The sequence below is a fragment of the Balearica regulorum genome, chromosome 18, assembly GCF_011004875.1.
Source record: "Balearica regulorum gibbericeps isolate bBalReg1 chromosome 18, bBalReg1.pri, whole genome shotgun sequence".
NCBI classification, from domain to species: domain Eukaryota; kingdom Metazoa; phylum Chordata; class Aves; order Gruiformes; family Gruidae; genus Balearica; species Balearica regulorum.
The window spans coordinates 14119602-14141751 of NC_046201.1; the positions used below are offsets into that span (position 1 = coordinate 14119602).

The window sequence follows — 22150 nt, forward strand, 5'->3', positions numbered from 1 at the left end:
TTGGGTTATAGTATTTTTGAAGATCCTTGATGCAAAATTAAAAAAATTCGGCTGCATAGCAATGATACCAGAAATATTCCCTCAATATCTGGAATGGTATTAGTAATTTTGTGATTTTGAGGACAAATTCCCAGAAAACAAATTTCAGAGCACACTCAGAAAAGCCTGTACAGGAGGGAATCTTAGCTTTGGGTTTAAAGGTGAAAAGTTAGGGACAAGAAATTGAACAGGAAGGCCACTATCATCAAACTTATGCTGCTAGGTAGCAAAATTATTTACATAGCTAAATATGAGTGATCTGTTAACAGGATTCTTGGACCTTCCTTTCACCACTGAAAACTATGTAGTTGCATACAAAGTTTCTGTGGTACTATCAGCAGTAGTCTACTTTATAAAAAAATGCAACCAGAATAATTTTTATGGAAAAGAATCTTCTTTAACAAGTCTAGGAACATGTTTGCATGGATGAAAGAAGAGATCTCAAAAGAAAGTGATTCTGAGGAAGACTAGCAATGTGAGGAATAGCTTGAATCTTTGAAAGTTTAGCAAAATTATAAGCAGTAGTAAAGAGAATATAATCCAAAACATTAGGCAATGTTAAATACAAGCACTGCTGTCTGTGACTATCTTCACAACAATCTTCCTATATCAATCTGGAGAATATACCTGAGATCTTTTAGAACTTGAATGTTGAAGGAAAACAAAAATGCGGTTCTCGTTACAGATTTAATACTGGAATTTAATAGGAAGTTAGTAGTAGAATTTCCATCCCCCCTCCCCCTGCCCAGTCCTGTTAGACAAATAATTCATCTTGGTAAAGCAGAACTGTAGTAGCAGACAGGGATGTACAATGCTTTGATTAAAGATACTAAGAACTGGAAAGAACTGGGATGTGGAAAGCTATTAACAAATCCTCAGGTTTCCATTGATTTAAGTGCAGTTTTCACTGTACTCTTAGCTCCTTGCAGAGCAGCCTGCCCTTGCTGTTCCCACAATGTGGGAAGCTGTTTGTGCAAAGGCCAACTCCAGGATTTTACATAAGACATGACGTACCATTGAGACTTTGGCCAAGAGAGCCCATACCAGGGCCTGCAAGAGGCTAAGGATAATGTTCTCATTTGGGTTTACAAGAAGGCTAGGAATATTCTTGAGTCATAAGGTGGAATAGAAATCCTAATGTCACTTAGGAATGTCCCACAAATCTTCTACACCTCCTTTTCTTTTCATAGAATCATATCATCAAATGGTTTGGGTTCAAAGGAACCTTAAAGATCATCTAGTTCCAACCCCCCTGCTGTGGGCAGGGACACCCTCCACTAGACCACGTTGCCAAAAGCCTCATCCAACCGGGTCTTAAACACTTCCAGAGATGGGGCCTCCACAACCTCTCTGGGCAACCTGTGCCAGTGCCTCACCACTCTAACAGTACAGAATTTCTTTCAACATCTAATCTCAATCGACCCTCCTTCAGCTTAAACCCATTACCCCTTGTCCTGTCACTACACTCCCTGATAAACAGTCCCTCTCCAGCTTTCCTGTAGGCCCCTTCAGGTACTGGTAAGCCGCAATTAGATCTCCCCAGAGCCGCCTTTTCTCCAAGCTGAACAACCCCAATTCTCTCAGCCTGTCCTCATAGCAGAGGTGCTCCAGCCCTCTGATCAGCTTCATGGCCTCCTCTGGACTCGCTCCGACAGCTCCATGTCTCTCCTGTACTGGGGCCCCCAGAGCTGGACGCAGTACTGCAGGTGGGGTCTCACAAGAGCGGAGTAGAGGGGCGGGATCACCTCCCTTGACCTGCTGGTCACACCTCTTTTGATGCAGCCCAGGACACGGTTGGTTTTCTGGGCTGCAAGCGCACACTGCCGGCTCATGTTGAGCTTCTCATCAATCAATACCCCCAAGTCCTTCTCCTCGGGGCTGCTTTCAATCCATTCCTTGCCCAGCCTATAGTTGTGCTTGGGATTGCACCGACCCACGTGCAGGACCTTGCACTTGGCCTTGTTGAACTTCATGTGGTTCGCACGGGCCCATCTCTCCAGCCTCTCAAGGTCCCTCTGGATGGCATCCCTTCCCTCCAGCGTGTCAACCACATCACAGAGCTTGGTGTCGTCAGCAAACTTGCTGAGGGTGCACTCGATTCCATTGTCCGTGCTGCCGCCGAAGATGTTAAACAGTGCCGGTGCCAGTACCGACCCCTGAGGGACACCACTCGTCACTGTTCTCTACTTGGACATTGAGCCGTTGATCACAACTCTTTGAGTGTGACCATCCAGCCAATTCCTTATCCACCAAGTGGTCCGTCCATCGAATCCACGTCCCTCCAATTTAGAGACAAGGATGTTGTGCAGGACAGTGTCAAATGCCTTGCACAAGTCCAGGTAGATGACGTCACTTGCCCTTCCCTTATCCACAGATGCTGTAACCCCATCATAGAAGGCCACCAAGTTTGTCAGGCACGATTTGCCCTTAGTGAAGCCGTGTTGGCTGTCACCAGTCACCTCCTTATTTTCCATGTGCCTGAGCATAGTCTCCAGGAGGGTCTGCTCCATAATCTTGCCAGGTACGGAGGTGAGACTGACCGGCCTGTAGTTCCATGGGTCTTCCTTTTTCCCCTTCTTAAAAATGGGGGTTATGTTTCCCCTTTTTTTGATGGTTTTTTGTTACACTCGAGCAAAAAATGTGTCATAACAGTAGAGGCCACAGGTGTACAGTGAGGATGCCTGAGAGCAGAGATCCTACCCCACTGCAAAATCCTTGAGAAAATGCCCATAATACTCAGCACACAGGTGCTGACCTGCCTTTACCTCTCGGGTAAGAAAATGTTTGTGGAGCCTCTTTCCCCAGATGGCTTTCGTATATCATACTCTGAATATCTGTTACACCTTGTGGTGGTAGGTAAATGAATAATCTCCAAGGGCAAATCGGCACCCTTCTGATGTTGTGAGTTAAAAAAACCCAACAGCTAGGACTTCTTTGTTATTTATTACATACCTGTATTTGTAGTCATGAAAGTTCATTTGCTGAGCTTTTAGTTTGGAAATCAGCATCCTGAGAATTTTTAAGAAGATGCCAAAATTAACCTTGAAAGAAAATATATATGGGTTATTTACAGTAAATGCTATGACACTACTTGTATAGCTATTAAATAAATGTAAAATTGATATTAAACACTTTTAAAACCTGTTGCTGAATAACCAGAATGCAGTTGTGATCAGGTCAGAACAGAAGCAGTTTATTACCACCGCTGCAGTAGAGAGCACAGAGCAGCAGTGACAGACTGTGCTGACATCAACTCTCTCCAAATGAGAAGTTAACTGAGTTTATACACATTTAGGTTATACAACTCTTCACCAAATCATGACAGGTAAGCAGGATGTGGTAAAAACCAGCAGTGATTGCAGTTCTTCAGATAAAGAGGCTCTAGACAGCCAGACAAGGAAGCCTTGGGCATTCTTTTATGAATAATTCACTTCTTTTTGTTAATTAAATTATGCTGACTTGGCCAAGACCAATCTGCAAGTATTTCTTTTCTAATGAGGTCTGCAAATGCCTAAGAGGTGTTAACTATTTCACTTCCACAAACCAAAAGTCCTATTCAAAAATGTTACTGAGGTTGCATTGTCTTATTCAGCCTGTTTTACATATACATTATGAAACATGATCTTCCAGCACAAAATTACATTTTAATTTTAATGCAAAACCTGCTTCCTCATTTTGGGGATGGACAATTATTCAAGACTACTTTTCTTGCCTTCTTTTGATGTGTAGGTATTACTGTTGGAACCTTAGTTCTTGTTCTGTGTAAAGAATCAAACACTTTTCATGCTGTTCTCCCCAAATGTGCGCAGATGTCTCTTTAAAACATCACAGGGTGATAAGTGGATATTATTCCCTTTAATAATAATGAAAAAAAATTGCTGTACCATCCTGGCCCCATAATGCCCCCATTGTTATTGCTACTGAAGACAGTAATCGGATCCCCTGTTAGCCTTCTCTTCTTAAGTTTGAACAAACCCAGTTCTCTCAGACTTTTCTTGTACATTATGTGCTCTAGGTCCCAATAGTCTTGATGGCCTCTGCTGGGCTGTGTCCAGTATGTTAATGTCTTAAAAATGGGTATAGTATTCCAGATGGGATCTCTCAAGTGCTCAACAGAGAGGAGTAATAAACTGCTGTGTTCTTGATGTAACATGCAATCTTGAAGTTAGTTCTCTTGCTAAAAACAGTGGTTCATTTCCTCAGTTCTTTGCACTGATTTACATCAGCAAAGATTATGCCCTATTGAGTCACTGGCTAAAAGGAAATTCTGCAGAAACAGCTTAATTAAAAGGTATTTTTTAAATTACTGTCTCCATCCAAGTGCTTGTCTTCAAATTACTTCCAAATGCATTCCTGCCTATTAGGTGTGTTTAATTTCCTGTTATTGAGGGGAGTTGTTCTGGGTTGAGCATACTAACACCAGTGAACTTAATAGTCTTACAACAAAAGCAAAACACTTGATCTCTTTGATGTAACAGAAATACTATTATTTGTTTCTGCTGGTCATTTGCCACTAGCTGTGTATTTTCTGCTCCAGCCCCCCCAAAATAAACTGATGATTGAGTCTTCTTTCAGAATTAGACATATCCAGAAAGAAATTGGTTCAGATCCCCTCACGTCTGGACTACATCCATCTTGACCTTTCCCTCAGTTTTAGGACAGTTTCTGTCTGTCTTAATGCTCTCTTTTGGCTTTTGCCTTGTCTCAGGCTTTTTTGCTTTCTTTTCTGGTTCTTGTCTCTACTGCAATTCTTTTTTTTTTAATTTTTTTTAAATTTTTTTTTTTATTTTTTGATAGAGTCCTCCATTGTCCTTCTAATTATTTGATGGATAGATACTAAGTGTGTTTCTCTGTTTCACAGCTCAGTCCCAACTATGCCCACTTCCTCTCTCACACGGTTCTCTCGGAACTCAGCAGCAGCAAAACAAAGTCCATTATTTCTTCTCTAAAGTTTTACTTTCCACATCTTTTCTCCAGTGTGACAGAAACCAATACCCTGCTTTCCAACTGATGCATTGAATGCATCAATTCCTCAATATTACACTTTGAGCAGTCCTTCTTGTACTCCACGTACACATATACATGAGTAAAATACATTTCTACAATATTTGCTATCTGTCTAGCTAACTCACTTACTCTTCTAACCCTGATGCCTTGCTGACATCATGAGAATATAAGGTATTCTGGACACACACCATAGTACCACCTATCAAAATTCTGTGTTTATAATCATGTCCTCATGAGTTGTTTTGATCATGCTATTTCCATTTCTTCATTATCGTTGCGTTTCAGGTGTACACTTTTTTTGCATTTGTTTAAGAAAAAAAAATCATAACTCATTCTTGTTATGCCATGCTGGGTTGTTTTTTTTTTCAGTAGGTGAATGTTTTTTACCCATGACCATGAGTACTTCTGTTGCTATTTCTCTAAGATCATTTCTCTAAGATCATAGAATCATAGAATCATTGAATGGTTTGGGTTGGAAGGGACCTTAAAGATCATCTAGTTCCAACCCCCCTGCTACGGGCAGGGACACCCTCCACTAGACCACGTTGCCAAAAGCCTCATCCAACCGGGTCTTAAACACTTCCAGGGATGGGGCCTCCACAACCTCTCTGGGCAACCTGTGCCAGTGCCTCACCACTCTAACAGTACAGAATTTCTTTCAACATCTAATCTCAATCGACCCTCCTTCAGCTTAAACCCATTACCCCTTGTCCTGTCACTACACTCCCTGATAAACAGTCCCTCACCATCTTTCCTGTAGGCCCCTTCAGGTACTGGTAAGCCGCAACTAGATCTCCCCAGAGCCGCCTTTTCTCCAAGCTGAACAACCCCAATTCTCTCAGCCTGTCCTCATAGCAGAGGTGCTCCAGCCCTCTGATCAGCTTCATGGCCTCCTCTGGACTTGCTCCGACAGCTCCATGTCTCTCCTGTACTGGGGCCCCCAGAGCTGGACGCAGTACTGCAGGTGGGGTCTCACAAGAGCGGAGTAGAGGGGCGGGATCACCTCCCTTGACCTGCTGGTCACACCTCTTTTGATGCAGCCCAGGACACGGTTGGTTTTCTGGGCTGCAAGCGCACACTGCCGGCTCATGTTGAGCTTCTCATCAATCAATACCCCCAAGTCCTTCTCCTCGGGGCTGCTTTCAATCCATTCCTTGCCCAGCCTATAGTTGTGCTTGGGATTGCACCGACCCACGTGCAGGACCTTGCACTTGGCCTTGTTGAACTTCATGTGGTTCGCACGGGCCCATCTCTCCAGCCTCTCAAGGTCCCTCTGGATGGCATCCCTTCCCTCCAGCGTGTCAACCACATCACAGAGCTTGGTGTCGTCAGCAAACTTGCTGAGGGTGCACTCGATTCCATTGTCCGTGCTGCCGCCGAAGATGTTAAACAGTGCCGGTGCCAGTACCGACCCCTGAGGGACACCACTCGTCACTGTTCTCTACTTGGACATTGAGCCGTTGACCACAACTCTTTGAGTGCGACCATCCAGCCAATTCCTTATCCACCAAGTGGTCCGTCCATCGAATCCACGTCCCTCCAATTTAGAGACAAGGATGTTGTGCAGGACAGTGTCAAATGCCTTGCACAAGTCCAGGTAGATGACGTCAGTTGCCCTTCCCTTATCCACAGATGCTGTAACCCCATCATAGAAGGCCACCAAGTTTGTCAGGCACGATTTGCCCTTAGTGAAGCCATGTTGGCTGTCACCAATCACCTCCTTATTTTCCATGTGCATCTTCTTGTTTTCCATCTTGTTCTATAGACAACTTGGGGCTTTCTAGTGGTGCTCACTACATGGTACCACTCTCCTAAGTAACATGCTCACTTACAAAATGAGGATAAAAATATAAGTAAAAAATATGAGAAGAAAAAGAATACATCTTTGATATAGAGGGTTCTATGCAGAATTCACCACACAGATAAACAGCAGTGTTTCGAGAGTTTGATAGGGAAATATTTGTTGTTTGTAGATAAACAGAGAGGTAGCTATGCCCATCCACCCACAGTAAGAAACCTCATTTACGATTTTTTCTGTCTCATCTTTTATAATCCAAGAATTGGATTATATTTGGAGAAAGGGTCACAAAAGACAATCACACTTGTGTATGGTATGAAGAACAGATGAAATAATTCTTACTGTAATGGAAAATAACATTGGTCCTCGGATGATCCACCAGATTCCCATATGTTCATTCGTTGCCCAGCATCTGAAGAATAATTTAAAGTATAATTATGTAATTATATTGTCATAGTAAAAAATGTAAAAGCTTACATAACCTCTGTATATATTTCAAAAGGAAGTTGACAGAGTTCAACTTTTTCAGGTCACACTCAGGAGAAATGGAACTAGAAAAAAAACTAGGAAGAATCTCACCAACAGCTGTAATTGTATTTATTCTGAAGATCCTTCCACCAGAATGTTGAGAGGTTTCCCTGGACTGCAAACTTCATAACTATATGGCAAACTCAGTCTTTGGATCCACACAACTGTACATGCCACCAAACGCCAAACCTTCATAATTGAATTCATCCTACTCAAATTTATCTATCTGAAACTGGAAACTTGAAATGGGTAAACTATGAATTGTGGCCATGGTTCTTGACCTGCTAAAAAGTATGCGTACTTTTTCCTTGAAGCTTTCTACTTTACTCCTGCTCTAACCTTCTAATTTGTCCTAAGCTCCTTCTTGCTAATTAGCCTGAAACTCCATAGAATCTTGGCTTGTCATTTATGGTCTATATAACATCTAACTCTATGGGATTGTAACAGTGATTTGGTTTCTGATGTGATTGCTTAATAACTATATTGGTGTTCCAAACAAAACTCTCTAGGAACAAATAAAATAGGGGAACAAGAAAAATCATACATAAACCCCAAAGTCTCTGTGATGCCATTAACAGCATCATTGAAGATCAGAAGGCTGGAAATCTGACTCTTACTAGTTCAAGTTACTCTTACTGATTAATTCACTGAATACTGAACACATTCATTTAATATCAACTTTTAGTGAATATCAGTTTTTGTCATTATCCTCCATAACAATTTTTCTTTTTTCAAAATGGCAGTGAATACTAATTAAACTGAAAATGCAAATACTCTCCAAGGAAAACACTGGTCTCCTTTTCTTACTAACAAGATACTTTCCATGAAGCTATTTGTGCTGACAATTTGCTTCATGTAAGTGGATGAATATTGGATGCGATAGCTTTCATTTCAGGAACAGTGAATGTTCATTCTACTTCTTGATTTATGTATAAGTAAATTTGAGAATTCCTAGAATTTAATGTAAAATCCTAAATCTAAAGTTTAATGTAAAAGTACTAAAATTAACCTAGAAAATGTAACAAATATTAATAGGTGCTGTATAATCTTAATATAATCTAGTAATCAATACCTGTGTCAACTACTGTCAAGGGTTTCCAGCAAACAGAAAGCCAGTTTTCTAAGGCACATTTTATTTAGTAACTTACCCTGTGTTCTCCAGTTTTGATCTGCTTATTCCCCAAGGGCCCACAAACAGGATGGGAACAACTGAAAAGAAAAGGAATCAATTACAGCCAAGCTTGGAGAATGTTTCATACAAAACACAGATATGTTACAGTAGTGCATGGTGCAAAGACATATGCTTTTCAGTCTTCTATTTAGAATTGTACAAAAATCAACCTGATCTTGGCTTTTCCCATTTGTAGGACAAAAACAAAATTAAATTTCATTGTATAGTTGAATCTTGCATTTTCAAATCGATATATACATATATATACACGCACACACTGCTAACCTGTCCAAATCTTCCAAATTCCTGATTCTGAGAATTCAAAATAATTGGTACTTGAGGCCTCACAGACTACCTAAGGCACCAGTTATTGACATTTTTATTTGTTGAACCTTAAAAAATTTTCAGTGGGGGCATGGAACTCTGTCCAGTTAATTAAAACAACTGACAAAAGCTTGTGTTCCTGGCTTACCTCTCCTGGACCCCTTAAAGATAATCAGTGGTCCCCATTCCCCTGTTTTTGCACCCTCTCCTGGAGATAATAGACTGCAGACTGAAAAAAAACCCTGAAATAAAGATTACTGCTATTTCAGTGGTCTACAAATGTGCAGGCACAAGCTTCAATCATAAGCACAAGGCACACGAACTACAAAAGGCAGGTGTTTAACTGGATTCTCAGCCCTACAACACACAGATTTTCTGGTGGGTGTGGAAGAAAGGAAAGGAGATGTGGGTCACTGGGACCAGAAAAGGATCTATTCAGGATTCTGGGACACTAGCTAAGATCATGGGGAGAGCTGGAGTGTGTCAATAGAGGGAAAGGGCCAGAAGAAAAATACTCTCAGAGATAATAGACCTCTGAGTAGGTAAAATGGAGAAAGAGATAGAAAGGTTGTCACTTGGTTGGGAGATGGCATTGGTGCAACAAGCGGGTCTGAGAGAACAATCAGGGCATGCACCACTTGGGAAGGGTGCTACATGTCCATGGGAATATGAGGTTGTCCTGTGGGGAAACATGATACCCAGGAGGATGAGATGATGTTATCTAGTGCAGTTCCTGGGCGGTAGCTGGGGTAGTTGTGTCTCAGTAGGTGCAAGCATGGCTCAGCAGCAGCAGTACTACAAATGTCTCTAAGAGAGGTGCCAGATGTCCCATCTTAGCAGTAACTCTAATAAATATAAATAACAAATTAAGCTAATTAGTGGGAAAAGGGCTTTGGGAAATCAGTGACTATGATACAGGTATGAGAGCAATGGCAAGGGACCGACAGGGAGATGATCATTATTATTTATACTCTTAACGCTAGTGAGCAAATTTCTTAACAGATTTGTCCTATTGCAGTTTGAACAATAAAGAAAATGATTAGTCCCTGTTTCAATGAGCTGGTGTTCAAAGCAACAAATGGATTTAGAGAGGTGGGAAGAGTGAGGAAGCAATGAGACAACACTAACTAGCATGAAAACAGTGGTCTTGGTGTGTCAGCAGCTTGTATGCTAATACTGCCATATTAATCTAGCACAAGGGATCTTTAAAGAGAAATGTGAGAAGCAACAGAGAAATCAAGGCATGGATGGTGAGAAGGACCCTTTAAAGTGTAAGGTGCATCAGAGGAGAAATCCCAGAGGCTTGGCGATGGACAATGAAGTGTGGTGTTATGCTTTGACAGAAACTTTTAATAGATGAGGAAGGATGGGAATGTGTGTGAAAGTGAAGGAAAGTAGTTAGTCTGATGAGGAAGAAGCAAAAGGAAAAGGAGGGATGCCAAAGGTGGGATAGCATGTTCAAAACTGCAAGCCTGAAAAATAGTTTTCTCAGCAGCATAGTGGATAAATACAGGTAAGGCCAGAGAAAAGGATGCTGTAGGAAATAAGATGAGTTTCAATATGACTATATCTAGATATGTATGAAAGGATTAAGATAATATCCCACTTTTAAACATTGAAATAATTCACTCTTCAAAGGTACTTGCCCTCTTTCTTTGGTTCTAGAGAGAGTCTTGATATTGGTTCCCTGATTTTGACCTAGATAAAGGTTAGATAAAATGGATCCCCTCCTCCATTAGGTAAACTAAACTGAAGATTTAAGCATTACCGGATTCTAAGAACCCATAGGAAGTCTGATACGAAAACACCACTCAGAGCACTCAGTAAATACTGCATAAATCATACTGGGGGAGCAGAGAAGTGATAGAGGTTGAGAGACAGCATGAGGATGAAAAATATATACATATCCTTCTCAGCTTAAATGAGTGAGTGGATTTGGTGAAAAAAGATTTCGTATGTGGAATTTCATATCTATCTTGGAACCTGAAGAACTGCATTTGAGTATCTAGTATTGACTTTGAGGTACCGTGTTCCAAATGATCAATGACTAGTTTGTTTAGGCTTTCCTTATCACTTCTTCAAAGGTATTAAATACTGATTTCCATCACATCATCGTTTACAAAGTTAACTTGCTGAAGTTAAACTTCAACTTAACTTGAAAATCAATACTTCTGTTTCACGTGTGAAAAAAAATAACTTTTTTTCCAAGTATGCAATCAAACATGCCTTTCCCCATTGTACATGCTTCCTCAATTAAATGCAATTTTTCCTGAAGCTCCTTTCTGATCTGATGTCAAAATGTCAGGTTATACTGTACATGAAATAGTTTGATTTAAACAGTAGATCAACCTTTTTGTTTTATACATGAGAAATGAAACTTTCTCAAGGCTACAGCACTTGCTTTGTGTGCATGGACTGATTTCTGAAAGCGTGTGTTCCCATTGCAAACATCTCTGTTTAATCCTTGTTCTGTACTCTCAGCTCTTTCCATGTTATTAAATTATTGTCAGTAGTGAAGGCTCTGCTCTGCATTTATCATCAGGGTGTCAAAACTCCTCAGTTTCTCACAAGCCTAGACTAAAACAACCTGAATTTCTTAACTTCTGGAGATATGGTAGTATTATCTGGTCTTTAAAGAACTAAGAGGTGTGAGGTGCTGAGCAGTCTCTTAGAGTTCCTCTGTTGTTACAGGAAGATAAATAAAATTTTATTTTGGATTTAAAATTATAAAACAGGATTAAAAGAGCACAGGTGTTCTTAATGTTAATGAAAGGAAAAAGAATTGGCACAATGTCATCTATGAATTGTACATTCACTTGTAACTAACTGATTGAATACTCCAAAATTAAATGTGCCACTGCCAAAATTACTGGGTCTGACTACTTTTTTATTGATAACAAGATTATGCAATGCACTTTTAGTGAAACAATCTGTTGTACTGACATATTCAGAACAATGCATACAATACTATTTCATGCATATTCAAAACCTGGTAAAAATGCTATGAGAGACAAAAGCCAGATATCTTTTAATTTTGTCAGTAATAGTAAAGACAAGCTATTTCTATAAAAGAGAGTTAAGGTTTCTGGGTTCTTTAATGGATCTTTATTGCTTCAGGCTAGATAATTCAGGGAAAACAGGGGGTTATATCATGCTTTCAAAACTTTTTTGCTCAGGTTTCCCCCTGTGTGTTATTTTAGATGCTGAAGTCCTGCTTTGGATCAGACCAGGTTGGATGAGGCTTTGAGGAACCTGGTCTAGTGGAGGGTGTCCCTGCCCATGGCAGGGGGGGTTGAAACTAGAAGATCTCTAAGGTCCTTTCCAACTCAAACCATTCTGTGATTCTGTGATTCTGTCTGGCTTTAAGCATTGGCATTTTTCTCAGCAATGGTTCTTTGTTAATAAATTAATACATTCATATTAGAAAAGCATGAAAATGGCCTTATCTGAAATTCACTTAATTCTAGGAATTCCTCCAGTAGGCTATTTTTTTAGATGCTATCCAATTCTCATTTCAAAATTCAAGAGGTAAGGTAGATGCCAAAGTGAACTGTCTTCTTTCCCTGTGATTGGTACAGACAGAGCCCAGTACGACTTTCAGACAAGTAAAACGGAATGACATGAATTACTGTCAAACTGACAGGGAGTTTCCTACAGCCTTGATAACAATAACAAAAAATTTCCTTTAAACAGGCAAATGTTGTAGCATTCTAACTGTAAGGACTGTAATTTCTATCTTTGCTGCCATTTGCTTCAGCTATTTATATTTGAGTTCAAACACCTCATTAAAATCATACCTCTTTATCCTTGGTAGATAATTTTAGCATGCAGTACAGCACAGCAAATATGGAATAATTTATTTACAACTACATAATCATCTACCACAATCAAATCTTTCTAAAAATTACTTTTTCTTAAGTGGACTATAAACTATAGTCCCACACTCCTGGATACACAATTTTACATTTGACAATGTAGTTCAATAGACATAGACGTGGTGATGGTGAACCAGCTTGTAAAACTATACATTGATAAAAGTTTTACAATTAAAAGTTCTTATGGCTATCCATCCTATCCTCCTCCTTATCTCAGGCCACTGGATTTGAATCAATAACTCTTGCAACAAGCCTACATATTGTCTAAGAGTACATTTTTCATCTTTATTTAAAACCTTCAAAGGCCTGCAAGTTGTACAGATAGATTTTAGATGATTATTGAAAATTGGGAAACCTTCATTTTCTCCTTTGACCAGGCAAGATACAGAATACAAACGTAGCTGTCAGATTACACAACATAATTTACACAAAATTGTTCAAATGCTGGTAACTAACTTTACATTGTCTTTATTACATGAAGAATACCTGAAATATAAGACCTGAATCATGCAGTATTTCAGATTGTCCTCTAACCTAAAGCACACTTTAGAACTTTAAGGTGAGCTCGAAAGGTGAACATATAAAAGAAAATTGTTTAGACATCTTTGCTATCTATGATGTGCTCTATTATGAAGGAAGAAAATGAAGTTGCTGATAGTACCATAATATTCGTTGATGACAGAAAATACAGCCAAATCTACTCAAATTTTTTCTTGTTCTTTCCACTAGGCTACTGTTTTCTTATGAAACAATTCACACATTTCCTGTATGTGCAGGTCAAGCTGGACTGCAAGGAGTTTATCACTACTGGTATATCTATGCTGAAAACCAATGACTTCAAAACAAACAAAGAAAAAACAACAAACAAAGAAACAAACAAACAAACAAGAGTTCCAATTTTGTGTTTTTACATTACAAAGTATCCACCACTGACTCAAAAATGTACCGCAGAATCAAGAGCTTGGAATTTGTTATGTAATGTACTTACCCCATCCTATCACAATATATGTCTGTAGCAGTCGTCTTTCAGAAAGTACAACAGTTATCAATAACGTATGCAGATAAATTCCTTCTACTAATAGCCAAAAATAATTTGCCCCAACAAAGTAATGCATGAAAAACTGGGCAGTCCTGCAAATGACTACAATCTGTAGAAATGAGAGACCGGGAATCATTGTTAATATATAAAACCTCTGACAAATCCTGTTTTTTTGTTTAGCAACTGTTTTAAAACTAGCGCATGGTTGTGATACAACTGTGATTCTGTCACATATCTCACAGGAGTCTCCTTGCTGCTTGGGAGAGGCTGGAGGGGAGTGCAACAATTTAAAGGCTTCTACATTGTCATAAAGTTGGAGTGGAGGTGCCAAGTAGGAAAAGACAGTGACAGTGTAGGATGGGGCATGTGTTCTTTGTCATGATCTGCATATCAGAATTTTCACTGATGAGCTATTAAAATAATAGTCACCATTAATATCTTGCAGGTAATTTTGCTGGTTGACATTAGCAAACTATATTCAGACAATATCATACAAGTATAATTTATCCACAGTGGTCATAAAGGAGAGAAGTTGCTATTCCATTATATAAACAAGTGTAAGAAAATTACCACATATTCCTAGTACAGAAAAGTCTTTAAGCTATTTTTTTCTCTCTTAGTATTCTTTCACAGGAAATACATTGTTTGATAACATTGTCTTAAAAGCAAGATTTGTGTGCATTGCACTGTGCTATGCGTACTAAGAGTGAATAAATATAGTGTTATATAAGTGCTGAATACATGTGCAGATTTCTTCCTAAACATTACAGGTGTAAGTTGTTTTGCTTAACTGTATGTTTCTCAGTATCACTATTGATTAATTTGTTGTTTCTATACGAGGCTTCATATAAAATAAATCTATTGCAATTTACCAAATCACAATTTTTTTATTGATTATCCCAAGTTTTATCAGCAAAATTCAGGATTCAAGTTCAGCTAACAAACACCTCAAAACTTTCTGCCATACGGCAAACTTCTGAAACTGTAACTGTCACAGCCACTAGCAGCACACATTTACTATTAGCAATGAACTAACAAGTTACCTCAGGACTGAGGTATAATATCCATCCAGTTTCATCATTTGGTCTTTTGGAGTAAATATTGTAGTATACAGTGTCTTTTATAAGAACTGCTGTGGCACGCAAGATAAAAGATGCAAATAAATTCATATGGATGTAGTTTCTTGTGCAGTGAAGTTTTCTGTGGGAGAAAAAAGAATGTATGAATCCTCTGGAATATGTTTAATTTGCAGAAATTACAAAAATAGTGTTGTATTCATATTGTTGCCATAAATGGATTTTGCTTAGGAATTGCCTTTATAATGCTTATTAGGAAAATACCAGTTATTTACATAGCCAAGCAATAAATTCAATTACATGAAAAGAAGAATGTGCATATCAGGGTCTGTACTTCTAAATTGCGTGCAAATTTGTACTAACCTGAGTGAAGAAAGTATGAGGAGAGCTAATACAAGTGAGATGAGAGAAAAATAATATCCTATAGTGTACCAGAGCTGTAATGTGGTAAGCAATTTATGTTCTTCTTCCTAGGAACAAAGAAGAAAAATGTGTTACACATGCAGGCAGGTGGGCAGAGCATGAATTTTTGAGTTGAAGTCCTTTGAGTTGCAAGGCAGCAAGGGAAGGTTTCTCATGCATGCTTCCTGCACTGCTTCAGGAAATCATTCCGTGACAGAGAGACTTGCAGATAGCCTGGGTGCCTTTCTAAATTCGATGGCACTCAGGGTCTCATTTCCAAATTGTGCCTGCACAAACACCATTGGTAGTCTGATTTACAGCTAGTCATTGCCATGGTTACATGCACCAAATAGATCCTGTTGGTTTTCACTCGACCCGTACACACAAGTGCAATTACTATGTGTATGGTCTGGGGACACAGCTACAGATCACTTGTGTCTGTACAATTTTAAGAATCTAGAATCATTGAAATAGACTGACTTTTCCCATGAATTCAAAGAAAAAACCCAGAATTATGAAATTAGAGTTGTGTTGAATGTCTTTGATGAATAAGACCTCAGAAGAGGAAGGGGGGCACTCACGCTTTCTTTCCACTTTGTTTCATTTAATATTTCTTCTGGCTAATTATTTTCCATTTAGGTGCTTATGTCTACTTCCCATCTCTTCATATAGCTTCTCTGCAGGGAGGATGTAGTGATACAGGATATCTCGCTTTCATAATCCATGTTTGGCCTGCAAGATTTTCTTGGAACCTGTGTCTTTTCCTCAGTGATTTTGCTGGTTTGTGAATTGTTTTAATGCTCAGCGCCACGGATTTTAGCACTGTCTTCCTGCCAGTAGTTGTCTCTAAACAATTTATGCTAGTGATTGCTGTCTGGATAGCACGGGTGAGCTGTGCCTGCTGCTAGAAACTCTTTTGGAGAGGATGAAAGTGCTCAGGGAGAGCACGGTGTGTGCAGGAGATTGCCATTGCACAGCCATGAGTCACTCTGCTCCATGAAAGCATTCGAACAGGCACAAAGGTAATAAAAAGTATGAGTTATCATCTTGACTGTGATGATTTTGTAACATCAAAGCAAATGAAATCAAGCTGATTCCTCCAGTGTGTGTGGCTACTAGCTCTGGGTTACTCCTAACATCTTGGGGCTTTCCACTAAATATAACAAACAGGTACAGAACCACATTTAGTGTCAGTAGGAAAACCAGTTAAAGCTTTCAGAGACATCGTCTGCTGTCACACAAGATGAATTAATGTGTCTCTCACCCACAAGTTTGTGATCCAGAATGATCAACAAACCATGGAAAACTCTCAGTACTTATGAATATTTATCACACTTGTATAAATAAACTGTAAGTTTGGAAGTTCATGTACTCACTATATAAAGAGTTTAGTAAAAACTTAGTAGTACATGGAGATCCTGAACTAATAGTGTTTAATAAAGTAATCAATAAAGTAATGTTACTCAATAAAGTAATATACAGTAACAGTGCTCTCCCAATAAGGTACTAAAAAGTAGAAAATAATCAACAGTAATAGTGCTTACCTAAGAGATTTTATTTTGTCAGCAGCTAAGCTGAATTCTATGGCAAAAGAAGGTACAAGAAGCTGAAAGCAGATAAGCTGCATGCCTTACTGTTATCTGAAACTCTGCTGCATTCATTGTAAGTCATTGCCTCAGTGTGCAAGCAGGCAACAGGATCAGATCCCTGTCCTTTACCTTAAGCCTAACTTGGGTGGTGGAAGTGAGCTTGAGCAAATTGCCTTCTCACAGAGAACACGAGCTTCTTTGCAGATACAGAGCAAGAGTGCGATCCCTGGCTTCACAAACAGAGCTGATCTGTAATTGTTTTTACTATCTTCAGCACAAAGAGCTGAGAGATGTTGAGGTGACAATATCCAGTTTGCTCTTTATGCAGCTCGGGAGAGCCATTTTCCCCTGTTGACAAAGCCCAACGTTTGGACTGTATGCTCTTATCAGACCCAGAAGGATGGCATTTGCATTATGAATCCTCCACACTGTGACTAGCTAAATTTGAAAGAACCAGTTAGCAGCTCATTAAATGCTAAAAGGTTCAGGAAGTGGCAGGGCATGAAGTTTTCTGGCCTTGGCAGACTACAGCGATTTTGGGTAGAGGATGGGATACTTTAATTTTGTCAAGTTGCAGTCTTGTTCAATTTTATTTGGAGCAATTCAGCACATGTGAACATTGGACTCTGAACAGAAAATAATTTGTGGCATCTAAAGTAGAAATCCCCCGCCTTAATCTTTCCTCCTCCACTCCTTCTAAATAAAATAACAGTTTTCCATTTGGTAATCTAAATGAAATCTGAACATCTTTTGCAGGTATTCAATGGAAATGTTTTATCAGTTACTCAAGAAGGGATTAAGAAGATTAAAGTATTAAACCATAATATAAAACATACTTACATTTTTTTTTAAATTATTTTTCTCAGAACATTCTGAACTATCACGCCAAATGTCTGTGGAGTTTTCCTTCGTTTGCCAAGTCCCTTCATCCAAGCAGACTCTGTACACATTTCCTACACTTCCTGAAAGTAAACAGAGGTTTAGTCTGAAAGATCAAAATAAAGATTTCATTTTTCACACATATTTTAAAGATTTCTCCCTTAAACCACAGCAATAAACACCACCCCGCCCGCACTCAAAAAAGGAATAAAAACCAGTTTTCTTTCGTCTTTAACAATATATTTTTCATATTTACATAGGACAAAGTACGAATGTAATCTAGCAGAAATAATTCCCAGAATTGTACCTGGTATTTAAAAAATAATACATAATTACTACATCCAAAAGACAAGCCTACATCTCACTTTAGCCCTTTTTCCTCATTAAGCTCATAAGTTCCATCAAGTATGGCTAGCACATTGCCCAGATGGTGCAGTTAAAACTGTAGGAGGAAGAGTATGGTTTGATGAGGGAATGATCTTTCGCTGAAACATCTGTGGCTGGTGTTTTTATTATGTGGCTTTGGGCCTGATCAGCAGGTGGTGGTGAACCAGTGAAGCTTTCTTGGCTTTCACTGCATGTCCTAGTTTATATTAATTAAGAATTTGCCCATAACATCAAAAGAATAGTATGGGGACTGTGGTTGATGTTCGTTTGATGTTGTCTTCAACAGCTGCCTTCCATTTATTTCTAATCAGAAAATTAGCTGAACTTTTTCATGCATTTTTAATTAGAAACTGTTCAAGGGTTGCAGCAACAACCAGACTATCTAGTTTCACTCAAAACAACCGGAACTGAGAGAACTGCTTTGGGAGGACAGTTTGCTGTGATGGAACAGGAGCTCTGTGTGGAGACTAGACACTGAAAAAAATTGGAAGGCATGTATGAAATGTGATCAGGAATCTTATTTCCAGGCTATCCTAATTTTTCAGTGCTCAGGCTTGACAGTGATGACAACCACAATAAATTTACTACAAGGTTCCAAGCGTTTCTGGTCCAAGTCCATCAGTGTCCCGGAGCAGACACAGCTATGCCTCAGAAATGGGACCAGCAATGGAAATGGGGATGACAAGCAACCCTAACCCCAGTCCCACAGAATTGCTAGGACAGACAGCTGGGCTATCGCTAATGCCTCTTCTTCTAAGGTGCTGTGGTAGGGATGAGAATACCCCACTGTGTTCCTCACTGTGAAGACAATTAAAAGCTCCATAATCTGGTGTAATGTCTTACACCTTGCTCTTGCAGACATTTAGACAGAAAAAAAAAAAAGTCTCCATTACATGGAGGGAGGGAAGATGCTTATAGGTTTATTATGAAGAGTTGAACTTGTTCTAAATGGTTGGCAAAAGCAGTTGTTTGGGAGACTAGATAGAGGGTGGGTCTTTTTCTGTTTAGCAGCACAAAAAAGGACGAATGATGATATTACAGAACAAACCATGTGTGGGGTGGGCTGGAAGAATCTAGGATAAGGAGCCCATAGTAGTCTCCCATAAACTAAAGGACTCAGACACAATTGGTCCTTCCAAGTGACATTAGAAATGCAGCTAAGAAAGCCACATGTAGCTAAGAAAGGCTGTGTAGTAGGATTCAGAAATGTGGGGCTTCAGAGGTAGGAATGTTCTTTCATTTCTTTAGGAGAAAGGGAATGTTGATTGCTTTTAAACAGTTTTGCTCCTGCAGATGTTATACTTTTTCCCTTTCTGAGAGCCTCCCTGCTCCACTCCCTACAGGAAAAGGCTGCTTGGAAAGCTTGTTTGTTCACCATGCACATTACTTGCTGGTGGTGCGGTATGTCCTACTGGAGGGCTGACCACTCGGACCGCTACTTTGCTTGGCTATTCCAGTTTTCTGAGAGACAGTGTCATGTCCGGGGTTAGTAGGGACCCCAGAAGTTGAACCTCAGAAACTGAACCCCAAGCCTGTTACTGCCAATAAAGGCCTGGCAGTACAGTTACACGATCTTGGAAATGTTGCTTTATAGCTAACAAGCACAGATGGAGAAAAAGGGTAAATAATTAAACATCATCAACAATTTTGTGCCTCAATTCAGAAAAGAGGCAAAAAGAGGTGAGACAAGAAAACCCTCAGACACTTCAAAGGACTCCAGGACAAGGGAGACCAGCACCACCTGTCCATTAGCTGGATTCCCAGCATAAACTCAAAGAGAAGTTACTACTTTCACATTACCATTTTTCGACCACGGCAAATATGAAGGACAAGGAACAGAGACATTTCCTGGGGGTGAGTAAGGCCAGCAAACAAACTGATCAAATGTCCCATTACAATGTATTCCTGGGGAGAGAAGCAAAAAGAACTTTTACAAAAAGTTGTTCAGATAATGGACAATCATGTAAACCATTGTATACTGTTCCACATAACCTGCCAGCTACTTCAGAGTATTTACAAGGCGTAGCAGATAAACGTCGTGCATTCACTGTGCAATGGTCAGTGCACAGTGCAGAAATGTCTGTAACTCTTCTTCCCTGGATCTACAAAACAGCAGCAGGTTTTACATGCTTCATTATGAGATAAGTGTATTGCTCAAAATCATCCTGAAAGCCCCTATTGTTCAAATGTAACAGACAGATTCCAGCCCTGCTCTCACTCACTGGTTTTGGTACATGCCGCAGACTTTTTGCTGGTAAATGGAAGATATGCCACCTTTCATGACGCCTGTGACACTGGTTCTCAGCTCAGACCACTGCCAGCTTCTCGGATAGTGATTGCTCTTAGTCTTTTGGCAATAGAGGTTAGGGAGCTGGTAATATCTCAGACTAACTCAGTTTTAAGCTTTACAGGTATCGCAACACTCACAGGACTTAAGGCTAAGATAAAACATTTGATAATGCCGAATTGAAATGGTGCAATCAGGTTACAGTAAGATAAAATAAAATGCCTTAATGGTTGTTCTAGTCTCTTGGTTAGTTTCTGTCTGTCTTCTAGGATAAGATGAAGTTCTCTCTTAAATTTCATGCTTTTGTCCATCCAAAGCCAGAAGAGTATATCGTCCTTGTTGTCCACTTTGAGAGACTTGTGTGGGAAAAAAAATACAGGGAGCAACAAAGATAGCTGTATGCTGTCTCATCAGCATCTTTTTGGGGTGCTTCTGCTAAAATACAGAGCACAGTATGTGCATTCTAAATAATTACCTTGTACCTTTGAGGCTGAACGTCTGTGGCCCCATCTGCCTTATGATCCATGTAGTCGTTGTTCAAGTGTGAATTGAGTAAGCTGCCAGGAGAAAAATAGATTTTTCTCCATTTCATGAAAACTGGAGTTCTGAGTCCCTATGGTTCTACTGATCACAAAAGAGTGCCCTCTAATATCTTGCCCTGTGTCAATGCTTTTGGCCTTCTGGGTCATCTAATTGCCACTAAAAACCACCATTCTCTGCCTTCCCGCCATGATACACTCTCCTTTTGCATCATGCTAAGGGTTTCTGCATACCAGGTTTTTGCCATAGGTCATTGATCTCTAGCTTCTCACTACTGTTTCTTTCTTACCAGATTTAGTTGTAAGCTATCCTGCAGATATGCTGGCTGGGCTGATCTGTGCTTTGCTTCCCTCGCTTTCCAGAAAAACTTTTGTCCCCTCTGCAATCCTCATCGCTTTGCCTTCTTGCCTCTCTGAGTGTAGTCACATAGTTTCTAATTTATTGCAGGAGAGGGGAGGGGTGGGGAGGGGGGAAGAGAGGAGGAGGAGAGGAGATGAGGGAAGGAAAGGGAAGGGAGAAGGGAGGGGTTTTCAAAGTGTCAAAGGACAACAAAAGCAAAACTCTGGGAGTGAGATCATACTCTTCTTGGTACTTGGGGTCCTACTACTAGGGAAGCACATGCCTAGGGATGATCAGACTTCCTAGAAGGTGGATTTTATTGAATCCAAAACCTGCCTACCTGAGTTTTAGGGGGACCTGAGACAGCTCAGAGGCATGACGCTGCTGGCAGACATTTCATTAGGTGCTCAAATTGACACTCTGTTGTACTAGAAGCATAACAGTTTTGACAGAGGTAACCGCCTGGTTTTCCTGCTTTGAACTGCTTAGTACAGAGAAATTATGTGCCATCATGCAAGTCCCTAAACTACGGAGATTACCAGATTCTAAGTTCTCAGCATGGAAATGCATACTGGCAGAATTGGCTTTAAATATTATTGATGGTTTTCCCCTTTTGCATAGTAATGGCTAGAAGAATACTCCAGGACATTATTCATATAATCTTTATTACCCTCTTTTAAGTTGGTGGAAGCTGAATCCAAAACCTCAATGTCCCCAGAGAGTAGAAAGCACAAGTTACACACCCCAGATTACTTCTGTTTTCATCCAGTGCCTGCCCATAAAAAATACATAGACATCATGGATAACTAGGACTGGAACTCCTATTTTCCCCTAGCTGTCACTGCTGGGTACATAGTGGGTCAACTTGGA

The 22150-nt window shown here is 39.8% G+C and overlaps 1 protein-coding gene across 1 annotated transcript in view; it reads right to left on the bottom strand.

Moving 5' to 3' along the window:
• Positions 1-22150, bottom strand: part of GLP2R (glucagon like peptide 2 receptor) — a 44990-nt gene that overhangs the window by 13117 nt on the left and 9723 nt on the right. The window contains exons 3-10 of the mRNA XM_075770512.1: positions 19915-20019; positions 17689-17810; positions 15221-15327; positions 14825-14981; positions 13731-13890; positions 8521-8581; positions 7187-7256; positions 2992-3080 (exon numbers count right to left, since the gene is read on the bottom strand). Coding sequence (XP_075626627.1) covers positions 2992-3080; positions 7187-7256; positions 8521-8581; positions 13731-13890; positions 14825-14981; positions 15221-15327; positions 17689-17810; positions 19915-20019 — 871 coding nt within the window. The remainder of the gene's footprint in view (positions 1-2991; positions 3081-7186; positions 7257-8520; positions 8582-13730; positions 13891-14824; positions 14982-15220; positions 15328-17688; positions 17811-19914; positions 20020-22150) is intronic.